Consider the following 13,243-nt stretch of genomic DNA (forward strand, 5'->3'; position numbering starts at 1 on the left):
GGAAAATGGTATTTTGGGGGAAAGGTCATTCTCTCCAGGTCCTGTAAAGTTAAAGAATTTTAACCCTGTGAGCTTTCTTTATGCAAGAAGGAAAAATCCTGCAACAGACGAATGAACCTGTTTGCTTTTCTAGCCTCTAAGTCCCTTTTCTGTTTGTACCAGGAAACTGCATCATATTAATCAACAGCATTCAGCATAATGTGTGTCCTGGCTGTAGTAAAAATAGCTGGCTGATAAAATGTGAAGCAGACAGTCTCTTATCTATTATGAGTCATGTTTAACAACTGTTCTAAGAAGAGGTAGGCGAGAAACAGTTGTTGGCTTTTTTCTTCCCCTTCCCCTCTAGGATTTTCATTTTTGATTCACATACAATAAACAAAATAGCTCTCTTCAATTCACCACAGTATTTCATGGGACCAAAACATTCCTTCAATAGGATTAACACTTAAATATTTTTAAATTAAATGTTATGACTGTTCAAATGCTTCCTCCAGGACTTCCCTAATAGTAGAAGAGACTATCTGCAGATGATGCACGTTTATGCAATGCCTCACATTTCTGGTCAATCCAATACTGCTTTTTTCGGTAACTGTTCATTTAAAAAGGTTTATCTTTATTTCTTTGCAAGATAATAAAAATACAAAATCTGATCCAATACATTTTTAGAAGCAGTAAGTTAGAGGGATCTATACTTACTAAGAATACTTGATCTCTAAACTACTAACTGTGATTTTCCTTTATTCTTTCTTTGCAAGAGCTGTTTTTCCTTAAACTACCAACACTATGGATTGTTGGACTGAATATGTCAAATTTGCTAATAAGGAAGTAAGAAGTACGYATGCAAATACTTCTAAGATCTCTTACCAGGATAGCGCCCCTCAGCAGAGTATAATCTTTGGCTGCAGTTTGAGCAATCTGAGTGTCTTTTAACTGGTTTAACTTGTTTTTTAAAACTCTGCAAGGAAACTCAGAAGTAGCTTTATTTATTAGCTTTAATTCATGGGAGGAAATCACACACTTTCAAAATGTTTATTCAGATTAGGACATTTCATATACCTTCCCCTTTCCTTTAAAAAGGCTCAAGTTTTGAGGTAATTTAGGACAACGTACAACACTTAAAAAATAAAAGCAAGAGGCAGTAAAAAATTTTAGGCAGGATAAATAGAAAAATATTCTGTCCTCCTTTCCCTGCTAACAGTTTCAACATATATGCACTTCAAAAAGCAAAATAATCAAGTCATTGAGTCCAAAATTAAGTACATTCCTCAAGCAAAATTGACTTCAGCAAGCATTTCACCTGAGCTAACATTTCAGGATTGGTCCCATGTTTGTATGGGAAACATCCAGGGACAACCATCCCATGTCTCTTTACCCCATACACTGAGGGTGGCAGGGGCGGGAAATCAATCCCCAAAACCCTCTGTTGTCTTTGCGGCTCCATGTGGTCAGGAGGTGGTCACTTTCTACAGCAGCATCTCTGTTCACATCTGTCAGCTAGTACTGACTCTGCCAGTATTATTTTATCTGCTTACAGGAACCTATACCAAGGGAGCTGGGTAATGCTAGCCATGGTGTCCTGCTGTCCCAGATGGCTCTTTAGGTTTGAGGAGTGTAATCCAGAGACACAAGGCACTTGCTGCGAAGACCTGAAATGCAAACTGTGGGTTTAGAAGACTCTGGTCTTTGCCCATTCAACAGATACAGAGAGTGAAGGCTCCTCTCTTAAGGGATGCCACTCCTCCTCTATTTGATCATTCCAAAAAACTCTGACTCAAAATGCGGCATCTTCTGGCACACGTGAAAGTTCTTCCTTTGGAAGGAATGATTTCACTCTCTTATATATATGCTACACCGGAAGACTGAAATACTCTAAGTAAGATATTTTTACAGTAGCAAAGATAAGATTTGGGAATGACATAGGCAACAGAGGTTATAGCTCTTAAGACAGAATGAAAAAAAGCTAATCGGAGTCTTCATCGTCGAGGTATTCCTCCGCATTACTTAATGTTCGCACTGTATCTGGAAAGAAACAAAGCATTTAGAATCACACATAATATAGAATAGATAGAATCACACAAAGCCTCACATTTGCAGTGCTTGCAAACCACCATCTGAGAAACCCAATACTTGTATTGTTTAGGGATGCTAGGACTAAAATACATAGGTGCTGGGGCTGAAGATCTGCTTCTCAAAGGCAGGGCTAGGCCAGCACCTCTCCTACATGTGTGACTTAGTCTGAAGCAGAGAGCACAGTAAAATCAATTTTGCTGCTGCTCTACACCTCCTCAGTGACCTCCAGGAGCCATCTCATGGCTCCCTGGAAGCTGTGCAGCAGAGCTGGAATATTTAATTCTCTTTTCTGTATATAGTACCTTTAAACAGCAAAGGAAATGATACATGAGTTGTTTTCTTTTTTTTTAAAAAAAAAAAGGGGGTTTACTTGTGAGTGCTCAGCTGGCTGTCATTCTCTGCTTAAAAATCAGACTTACTCCATCTACTCTCTCTTCTCCCCACTTGCTTGCCTAGCATTTTTCCTGAAAAGAGATTTTTGAGATTTACGTATGAGCTTACGCTATCAACAGATGACAACTGAAAACAGGAATACTGAAGTATCTTCCTCCAGGTTTGTAGTATTGCCAGGAGAGGCACATTTATCTTTTGGATTGTATAAAAATATACAGGAAAGGCTTTTGGAGAGAGGTGATTGRTTTCCTACAGATCTTCAAAGGGGCTGAACTTCTTAACCAAAACAGAGTCCTGAGCTGGAATAGTTGCTCATGAATTATTTAGTACATTATTAGGTATAATATGTGTATTGTATTATGTACTATGTTATACTGTTGAGAGCAAGTCAGATCTTAGCCAGTCACAGTCTTGCAATAGCATATTAAAAATATCAAGTATAGACATGACAAGACTGACATAATTCAGAAATGTGCTGAAGACTTGACCCTAGATTTCCGGAAGAACAGTGAGTAAATTTAAAACTCACTCACTGAATTGTTTTGATAAAAGAAGTCTAAGGACAGAAGAAAAAGAAGAAATTGTAAATCTCAGTGCTCAACGGGCCATACTTCAGGACAAACTATACTGCTTCCATATAATATTTCTTCCCTCCCTCAGGGACACAAATGACAATCATTTAGCATTTCTGTGACAGTATTCTAAGAGCTTGTTCCTTCTAGAAGGTACCTTAGCAGTCATTGCCTGTGTGTAAGTGCTTATATACACAAAATAGAAAATATTTACTTACAAAATATTTAAGTGATTGTAAAGTAAGTTTCTTCAGAGCAAGTAAAATATTTTACAGAAGGATTATGTGGAAGCAATAGCTAAATAGTAACAGATTTGAAATTGGGGACTGAAGACTTCTGAAATAGGACTAAATCTTTGAAAAGTAAAGATCACTTTACTGACAGACATGGGAAATACTGAAATGCAGTATCAGTCAACAGACACGGAAAAGAAATGAATGCAGATGACCAAGAAAATACAAGACAAGTACACAGCTTAATAGTGTCACAAATTACAGAAGACAAAATTATGACAGAATAACAGGCGAGAAAACTAATATTGAATTTGCAGTGGAAACTGAGAACACTGCACCAAAGCAAAGAAGAAAAGGCAGCGTGTCAGAGTATCAGAGCCTTTAGATGAAGTGACTGTGGACAAAAAAATGGCCAGCTGTGAAACCAAAATAATTTAGATGGAATGAAGCAAATGCATCAGAAATAAAAGACAAGCTTCCTATAGTCAGAAAATGAAACATTAATATAATTAATAGGAACATCAAACAAAGAAGGTTCCAGTACTAGGTTGACTTCAACTGACAGGAGAAGATGAAATAATAAGGAATTAACTAAAATTAGGAAAAAATACACAAAGGAAACAGTCATTAGTTTTAGCTGCTTTCTTGAGTCAAAACTGAGGGAAATAATTTGTCAAGGCCTTCTGGGAAACCCTGATACTACTTCTGCCAAAAAGCTGGACAGTACTTTTGCTGCAACCCCTCTTCTTGGTCCTTCAAAGGGACTGCCAGCTATTCCACCATGTTATTCCCACAACCTCCCATCACTCAAGCATTAGCATTCCCTCTGTTCTTATGCTTCATGCTAACCCTGCAATATGGTTACTAGTGGATATATGCCACTGATAAAAGTTGTACCTCCCTCTACATCTTTAATTCATTTCTTATCGCATGTGTAATTCACTGAGGGCTTCTATCCCAATTTCAGCCTTCTGAAGGCTAAAGGAAAGAATTTCTATGTAATCCTGAACAATTCAGTCTTTGATCAACTTTTTAAAAGAGACTTGTACCTGCCCAATTTTTCTCTACACAGCTACTGCACTATCAGGAGAGATGAATGTGGGAGGTAGTGAGACTGTTTTGATAAACAGCTGAAAGCTTTTTGGTTTTATTGCTGTTTCTCAGTCAAGCAGGGAGATAAAGGAACAAAAGGAAAAAATGAAAGTGACATGTAGATAAAAGAGGAGCTTCTGTTATGCTGGCTTAGTTTGGATGAACAGACAGGTAGAACATATCACACACTTTCATTCTCATGTCCTGCTCCTAGCAGTGCAGTATCCTTACAGGAAGTTTTAATCTTTGCTTTACTTCCAYGCTACCACTCTGAAGAGTCCTGCTTCCATTTTCTCCCCTTTCCACTATTATTTGGACATCTTTTGAGCACCTTTGCTTCCTGCTGACATAACAGTGTATTTTGCACGGAGTCATCAACACTGAACGTGATGAACAACAGACCTAGATCATACCTCTGCTGAACTGCTACTAAACCTCTTCTTCCAAACACAGCTTTTAGTCCACATAGCTCCAGACCAGCCTGAGTTTTATGGCTATCAACATGCTGACACTTTGCTGAAATGTTAATGGTCCTCTAACAAGGGAAAATTTATCAGAAGAACAAAAATCAGAAATACCTGCACTTTTTTTCTTCTTAAGTAGGGAAGCACAAGCTGCATTGGTTGCCATGTCTAAAGCCAGTTTCTTCTCATTGTTTTTCAGATCTGTTCTTGCCCCTTTATAAGAGAAAATTTCCATCATGAATCACACAGCTAGTCTTAGCTACATCTTGATGGCATTATCATATGAGTTTCAGTAGTACAGGCAAAACAGACCAGAGTAATGCTCATCTGTGGACTGATACAAAGCAGACTAAAGGCTACGGATGTTCTTCCATAAGCTACAGTTGGCTAGGGAGCTCACTGGCTCATTCCCCTTTCTGGGAAGCAAATCTCACTGCTGTCCTGTGGTTAAGTGTCGCATTTGGTCTGCCAAACACGGTGATATTTATCTTGAGTAGATCCAAAATCTCCTTTCCAGACAACTGCCAGAATTTTCTGCAAGGCTTACAAAGTCAAATAGGTGGGTTAGCTAGGGAGCATACCTAGGTTATAGGAAAACAGTTAAAAAATGAAGATTAATAAACATTCAGGAAGCTAGTCTGTCAAACAGATTGTTGAAATCTTGGTGAAGATCTTTACCCTTTGCCAGAAGCACCTCTACAATATCTGCATAACCCTTCCATGCAGCAGCATGCAAAGCTGTGTCTCCCAATTTGTTCTGTGGAGTTAGAGGGAAAAGCAACAAGATTAAAACACAGCAAAAATCTCTCAGCTTGCACCAAGAATGATTAACATTTCATCTCTAGTTTTAAGAGCCTTACCTGCTGGTTTAGCTCTAGGTTTGGCTGGGTAAACAGGACATCCACTATATCTACAGGGAATATTAAAGAAAAAAAAAGAAAAAAAAAGAAAAAAAAAGAAAAAAGAAAAAAAAAAGAAAATTTAGTGGAAAAGAAATATGCCTTTTTGCATTCATAGCATAATCTTATTTAAGATTCAACGAAGGAAAGATCCAATCAGCTAACAAAAATCTATTAGAGAAAGACTTCATCGAACAAAATCAGTCACACGGAAATATTAAGGCATATGATACCCTCCAAAATCAGCATWTTTTGGTCTGTCCTTCCTCCCACTCTATTGTCACACTGGTTAGAGTGGTTGCTTTAACATCAACAACTGCAAAACATGACACTTGACATATCTGACTCCTGTCTGGCTTTAATTTTTCTTTAAAAAATCAGAATGACATTGAATAATCCTGAGTTTAYCATTTAGTACTTTTGTCTGTCTAACCAGCAAGCCAAGAAAATTAGAGCACAATCGTTTCAAATGATTTTTTTTCATACCTTTATGCCCTCCATGGCATGCCCAGTACAGAGCTGTGTTTCCGGCTTTGTCTAAGCCATTGACTCCAACTCGGTTATCCAAACACTCTCTCAACCAGCTTAGGTTGCCTAAAAAACAAGTTCTGTTTTACTGACTTTTTCTTTGAAAAATGAACAGAACCATTAAGGCCAGTTGGTTCTCTCTCAGAATGCCACGCTCTCTCTATGAACTTATGAGAATAAAGTGTTTAGCAGCAACACTTAACTCGTGAAACAACAAGTTCAAGTGATACCAAACATCGCTTCTTTTACTCCCATAGAACCTTTAGGCCTCTGTAAAGCTGACTATGACACTACACATTTCTGCAGTGCATACAATCAGGCTGTACACAAGTTCAGCTTCTAAAAGCTACAAAACTTTGCCAGATAACTTGTTCAAGATACTAGATAACCGAAAGAAGCAACATGCCTCTTCATTTTAAATATAATTAAGGACATCTGGGCACAAAACAAATCTTTAACACTACATAACAAAAGTCTAAACTCACCTCGTTTCGCAGCTTCATGTAATGGGTTATCAATAGACTCAGCTTGTTCTGCCACTGAAATGAAACAGACAGTAAACTCTAACCAGTTCTGAAACTGAACCGGTATTTGATACCTGTATGGGAATAAAACTTTGCTTTGTTCTGGAACAGCTAACATATTTTAATGTTAAGGGGATTTACAAGTGATGGACACACTTCCATTTCCTGTGTATGGGAAAGAAATTCAGAGAAGAATCTGTGAGAAYATCAAAGAGCAGCCTCAAATTGATCAGAGGCTGCAAGCCACTGCGAACTGGACAGTATTTTATTCTGATTGTTCCTTGCCTTTCTCCACTTGTAAACTATTTTTGAGGATAGGGGCTGGTCACTGTTCTGCAGTACAGTGGTTTTCAAGCTATAGCTTGCCACTTGYAATTATCAATGAATTACTTTTAAGGGGTCTGTGAAAACTAACCAAGTCAGTCCACTGTCCACAGGCTTTCTATTTATTTTACAGAGGTTTGTATATTCCCTGGGAAAATTACAGGAGGTCTGCAAATCAAAATTGAATATAGTGATGGGCAGACTGAAATTCAGTAGATATTCTCTTCACCTTGCAAACTTTAGGTTTTACTGGAGAAGAGTGGGGAAAGACCAGGAGGTCACTGTGCTGTTGCAGCAGCAAAAAGAAAGTGAACAGCACTGTGGAACAGACGAAACTTGGAACGCTCTCTTTAAAACTTCTCTTTAGGTGAAAGCCTGTGACTACTATGGGTACAAGCAAGTAAGACAGTATCCAATCTGAGATAAGTGCGTTCTCTAAGCCCTTGCTCTACTGCTTTTAGAGGAGGTAGGCAAAATCTGAGAGGCTGATTTCTCTGCCTYTCAGAGATTCTCTCTGAATCTGAATCTGATTTATTTGGTCAAAGTGTTACTATAACTATAATCAGATGCAATGCAGGTAAATAAAAGTACTTCAGTCATCAGAAGTAAAAGTCTTAAGTCTATCATGACATACCTAGATCTTTTCTTACTTTGGTGCATATCGCTCCTAATGATTTATAATTGCAAGATTTCACATGTTTATCTCTTTAGCTGCAAGCAAACAAAAGGCAAATGATATATGCTGATATTTCAGGTTAGAAAAATTTGCGCAGTGAACAGAATCCCAAAGCAGCACTGCAGAAGCTGGTCCCAGAGCAGATAGTTATTACACTAAGAGAACCACCTTAGTCATAGAATTGGTAAAGGTTGGAAGGGACCTCTGGAGATCATCTAGTCCAACCCCCCTGCTCAAGTAGGGTCACCTAGAGCATGATAGACAGGGTTGCATCCAGGTGGGCTTTGAACATCTCCAGAGAAGGAGACTCCACAACCTCTCGGGGCAACCTGTGCCAGTGCTCTGTCACTCTCACAGTGAAGAAACTCCTCCTCATGTTCAGGCGAGACTTCCTGTGGTTAGTCATACCAAGCAATACTTCTAGGGCACAGCAGAAAGCATTAAAATTAATCTCTGCAGATAACATTTTTATGCTCAGAAGCATAAAAATAACTTTGCCCTTATAAAATTATTGTCAAAAGCAGTAATAAGAAGTTTTAATGCAGATAAACACCAATTCTGGCTCCATCAGTGCTTCCATTTTACTTTCCAAATGTGTTCCTTCCAGTCCAGCAGATGGAGCACAAGACCCCACCATCAAATTAGTAATTTCCAGTCTGTCTCCATCTTCCCTTAAGAGGTTAGAGAAGAGCACAGGAGAGCRTAGTGTTTCAAGTAGCACGGAAATGGGCCTGAACCTGGGTAGTCCTAAGACTGACATGCAGCGGAAGCAAGCTTTGCGTAATTTTGCAATTTGTCTAAATCACAAGATATGCTTGTACRCAATAAATGTGCGACCAAGTATGCTACCTGCACTGTGTAGCAGCTAGAACATCTCTAACTTGCTGTTGTATACACACACATTGTTTTTATGTCACCAGTACCCTTTATTTGAAATGTCTGCATAGGCTCTGATTCTGCTCACATACAAATGATACTTGTATCCTCATATTTGCAAATGTGCAGCACCAGCCTAAAACAGAAGTGGAAGTTGCAAACTTTTGCTCAGATTATTTTTCAATAAAACACTCCAGAGCTGATTTTTCCAAATGAAAACATACAAATAGAATCAGTAAATTGCTGGGTTCATTTTAAATATAGCATACTCCAATGTCTCCAGGAAATCTAAGTGAGCATGTGTAAATTATTCTTCTAGTACACAATAATGAACACCTCTGACAGATGGCTAGAATACAATCAGCTTATGAGTCACAAAGTTTTTTTTCTACAAGCCTAAATTTCTCAGTAGCTGCACTGTAGCCTTCCATTCATGGTTTTCTACTGGCACAGGTCACCTAATCTGACTATAGGTTAGGAAAGGGAATCATATTACTACACCACCATCATGTTTCCTAGTGAGGAAGAGATGGACATGAAGCAAGCACACTGATACTGACATACTGTGGTTTTGGTGCAATCTGTCATGTGACACTGCTGCTCTGCCTACATTTCCTGAGAAGGCTTGGAAGAATTTGGCTGGGTTGCCTGTATTCATAGGTTTTCAAGATGATTTTAGCTGAATCTGAAAAAGCAATTACTATTTCATCCCAACAGGTCAAATACAAATTTTTGTAGTTTTATTGCTATTCATTTCTACCTTCCTGGTTAGACAGTTWTAACATAGTGGCTTTAACAAGCAACCCCCTCGCCCCTTTTTTTTTCCTTCTCCTTCGTTTCTTTTTGTGGCTGAATAGATTCATTAAGAAGCCACAACTGGCAAACAGAACAACCCCACTACTTAAGTGGAAAAGGTCAAAGGACGCTTAAAGAAGTACTCACAATCTGCTTTATCTTCCTCTCTTATTCCAGGTTTGCCTGGAATCAATTCCAGTATTGATTATCTATCTCTAAACAGATAGCCCCTGCTGTGTCAGACTTCTTGACCTCAAAGCTATTAAAAGCTGTAGCTGTCCACCTAATTATTAGGTCTACTTGAAAAAGAAAACATCCAGACCGAAAGAACAGAGCTGAGAAATAGCTAATGAGGAGATATTAAAAGCAGGAATACATCCAGTAAGGGTATCAGAAATACCATGCTACCACTTTAGTGTTCAGTCTGTAAAATCATCCTGTATACCCATCTATTCATTCCCTCAAGACTGAAGGCAACTCTTACTACACACCTAGAAATGTGAACTCGCCAAACTCAAGCTGCCTGTGTGTAGATTACAAAAAACTCAGATTACCTGCACACAGCCAATGTATAGTGGTGACTRATATTGCAGAATTAGAGTATTTTGAAATAGTCTGGTAGAGGATAGTTAAACATCAGTGTTGTTATCACAGCTTCCAAAAACAAGCATTATCAGTACTTTTTGTTTAGCCATTTCCTTTGACTGTGAATGACCTTACAAAAGGAAAATATTTTAGACATTACCATAGTTGCTTGGAATTAGTCCAGTTCTCCCTTTGCAAGTTCCCTTCCACCAATTTGTATCACTCTGGAGAGAAACAGAAAAAGAGTTTAGAAGGGATAATACTGCATCTCAGAAATATTTGGTCTATGTGGGATGTGTCAGACTCACCATGTCCGAGATGTAAATGATATCTCCTTCTTCAAAGTATAGTTCATCTGGCTTAAAAAAAAAAAAAAAAAAAAAAAAGTTCTGAATACATGTACCTAAGGAAAACATACACATGGGAAAAGCAGAGTACCTTCAGCTCTTCTTTCAAAACTACAGTAGCTCAAATTCTCCAGGAAGAAGACAACTTCCTGACAGTATTTCATACTATAGGCAAGTCAAACTATAGCTAACTTTTTAGTCTGTCACCCTCCTGACAGGCAAACAAAAAGGCTGTAATCTCTTGTACAGAGGTGCGTGCAACAAAAGCAGTGGAATATAGCTAGTGGAATATAACTAATTTCTTTCATTTTGGGGAGGTCCCAGTTCATCAAATCCCTCCATTACGAATTATTTTTGTTGCCTTTGGAGAAAGGAGGGTAGGGGAAAACATTGAGCCTGCTTATCCTAGACTGCAGGGAACTGGTACACAAGAAGACGAAATGATGCTTTTAGAAAGAGCTGGACTGGATGAAGAAGAAACTGGTGATATATTATGCAGTTATGGACACGTTTAAGAACTGAGATCCATCTACACTGGAGGCTTTTTGCATTGAAACTGTAGCACCGCAGGTCTGACAGGACAAACCAGGCAGAACTCATGAAGATTTTATTATACACAGAATTAAGCAAACAAACAAAAAAAAATTCCAAACTTTAAAATCTAAACATACTTACTGTTCTGGGCTCAAATGTGTACAAGGCTCTGAACACTTTAACCTGCCCTGAAAAAGAAAAATAGTGTCAATATCATGTTTTCTAACCACAGTATACATCTACAGCCCCCAAATCCAACTGAACTCCTCTTCTTAAATGCTAACTCTGCTTGAATGATTTTGTGGTATGCTAGTATCAGTGAAAATACTCAACCCAGCAGCACAAGTTCTGAAGAAAATGGGCCAATTTATCAGCTAAGTGTAACCTGCACCTTGTACACAGTTGGCTCTCTACACAGTCATTGAATTCTCTGGCAAAGTACAGCTTGAATCACACAAAAAGCCACTTGCACATGTGTTATATATATTTCTATTAATAACATCAGATATGTCAAACACTACAGGATTAAGGATGGAATAAAGAAATATAATAGTGATGAATATCCCATCATTTTTCCATACTTACTTATAGTTGTTATTAATTAGAAATTATTGCTGGACTTGAAAGAAAACTGACAAATCATCCAAGCCCTATTTATGTAATGTACAATTGATACATTGTTCCGTTCAGATATTTAAAACAAACTGTAGCGTCCACTAAGTGGGCAATGTTTGTTTTAATAGGACAGCTTTAAGACACCGTCAGTGTCATCCAAGCCCAGAAAAAAATGTATGCAGAGAGGTTCAAATTTAATTGCATAAATGGCAAAGAACGCATCCATAAATGTATAAAAAATATCAACATAAGTATATTTCAAAAATACAAAGGAGAAAGTATGAAATGAGTTCATGAGAAGAAATAACTATTTGGCACAATTTTATTAGCYGAACTGCTGAAATCTACCAAACTCAATGGCTTTTCTGTACTGTTTACTTTTTAATAGCTGAAATCTTAACTATGCAGATATTCCATACTATACTTCAGGTTCTTAAACTTTAAATTTCATACGGTTACATAGATCAACTTGTAATCAAAACAGTATTTAGTCAATCTAGACAACACACTACTTGCACTACACTTAGAGCAGAYCATTTTGTATCATCAGAGGCGCCAGTGAACTTACTGCCAAAGTCTGGCACTGTAAAATAAACAGTATGCTTACACAGATTCCTGCATAGTATATTAAGCCACAAATTATATCAGGAGTAACAAATTATAGGAGCAACAAATTATACCGAGTAACAGGAGAGTAAGCAGTCTTTGTTACCCTAACATCTAAAAGCCTTCCCACAAGAAGAGCGATTGTTTTAGAATGGTACCTTAAGGGTCAATCTAATCAGAATGACCAAATCACAGAATGGTTGAGGTTGGAAGGGACCTCTGGAGACCATCTAGTCTAACCCTCCTGCTCAAGCAGGGTCACCTATAGCACACTGACCAGGACCATGTTCAGATGACTTTTGAACATCTCCAARGAAAGAGAGACTCCACAATTTCTCTGGGCAACCTCTTCCAGTGCTCAATCACCCTTACAGTAAAAAAGCTTTTCCTCATATTAAGATGAACTCCTTTGTTTCAGTTTCTGACCACTGCCTCTTGTCTTACCATTGGGCATCACTAAAAAGAGTCTGGCCCCATTCTTTTTACACTCTTCCTTCAGATACTTGAATGCATTGACAAGATCCCCCTTCAGTCTGCTCTTCTCCAGGCTGAACAGTCCCAGCTCTCTCAGCCTTTTCTCATAGCAGAGATGCTCCAGCCCTTTCTTAGAAGCCCTCTGCTGGACTTGCTTCAGTAGCTCCATGTCTCTAGTTGACAGGCTTGAGAAGAATGYGAGGGTGCATAAGTTGCCATATTGACCAGTCTGTCATTTTGCAGCATATCCAACACTCTTGGATTAGATCTTGAAAGATGTATTCAAATATTGCTAGATGCTCTCAAGCAAGAGCCATGTCACAACATGTGTTTATGAAGATACATTTACCAAGATGCAACTCCTATGCAAAAAACTTCTGTAGTCCTGTATCTCAACCTTTTGGGGCCTATGCATATATAAAAGTCTATTCATAAAGTTAATCTCTGAAGCTTTCTAAATATCCAGATGCACACAGACACTGTAGATATGATGATTCTTACAATTCCTAACTGCATCCTCTGCCTATATTCTGGACCTTACTTTTGAGTAACACTGTAACATCTGGCTTTACTGGTTCTTCTTCTCATTTCTTAGACATAAAGGCTCCAATACTTCTCAGATCTATGCCACAGAAA

General features: G+C 38.3%; 1 protein-coding gene across 1 annotated transcript; it reads right to left on the bottom strand.

The window, feature by feature from the left end:
- Nucleotides 1-1,015: 1,015 nt before the first annotated feature.
- Nucleotides 1,016-12,587, bottom strand: OSTF1 (osteoclast stimulating factor 1). The gene is made up of 10 exons (XM_085312281.1): nt 12,578-12,587; nt 11,054-11,100; nt 10,340-10,390; nt 10,192-10,255; nt 6,737-6,790; nt 6,210-6,317; nt 5,685-5,734; nt 5,503-5,581; nt 4,939-5,037; nt 1,016-2,019 (listed from the first exon to the last, which is right to left on the bottom strand). Exons 1-10 carry the CDS (start codon nt 12,585-12,587, stop codon nt 1,961-1,963), a joined length of 621 nt encoding a protein of 206 aa, XP_085168407.1. The 3' UTR covers nt 1,016-1,960.
- Between the last annotated feature and the right edge of the window lie 656 nt (nt 12,588-13,243).

Source organism: Rhea americana, unplaced genomic scaffold (genome assembly GCF_003343005.1).
Source record: "Rhea americana isolate MKP2758 unplaced genomic scaffold, rheAme1 scaffold_11, whole genome shotgun sequence".
NCBI lineage: Eukaryota > Metazoa > Chordata > Aves > Rheiformes > Rheidae > Rhea > Rhea americana.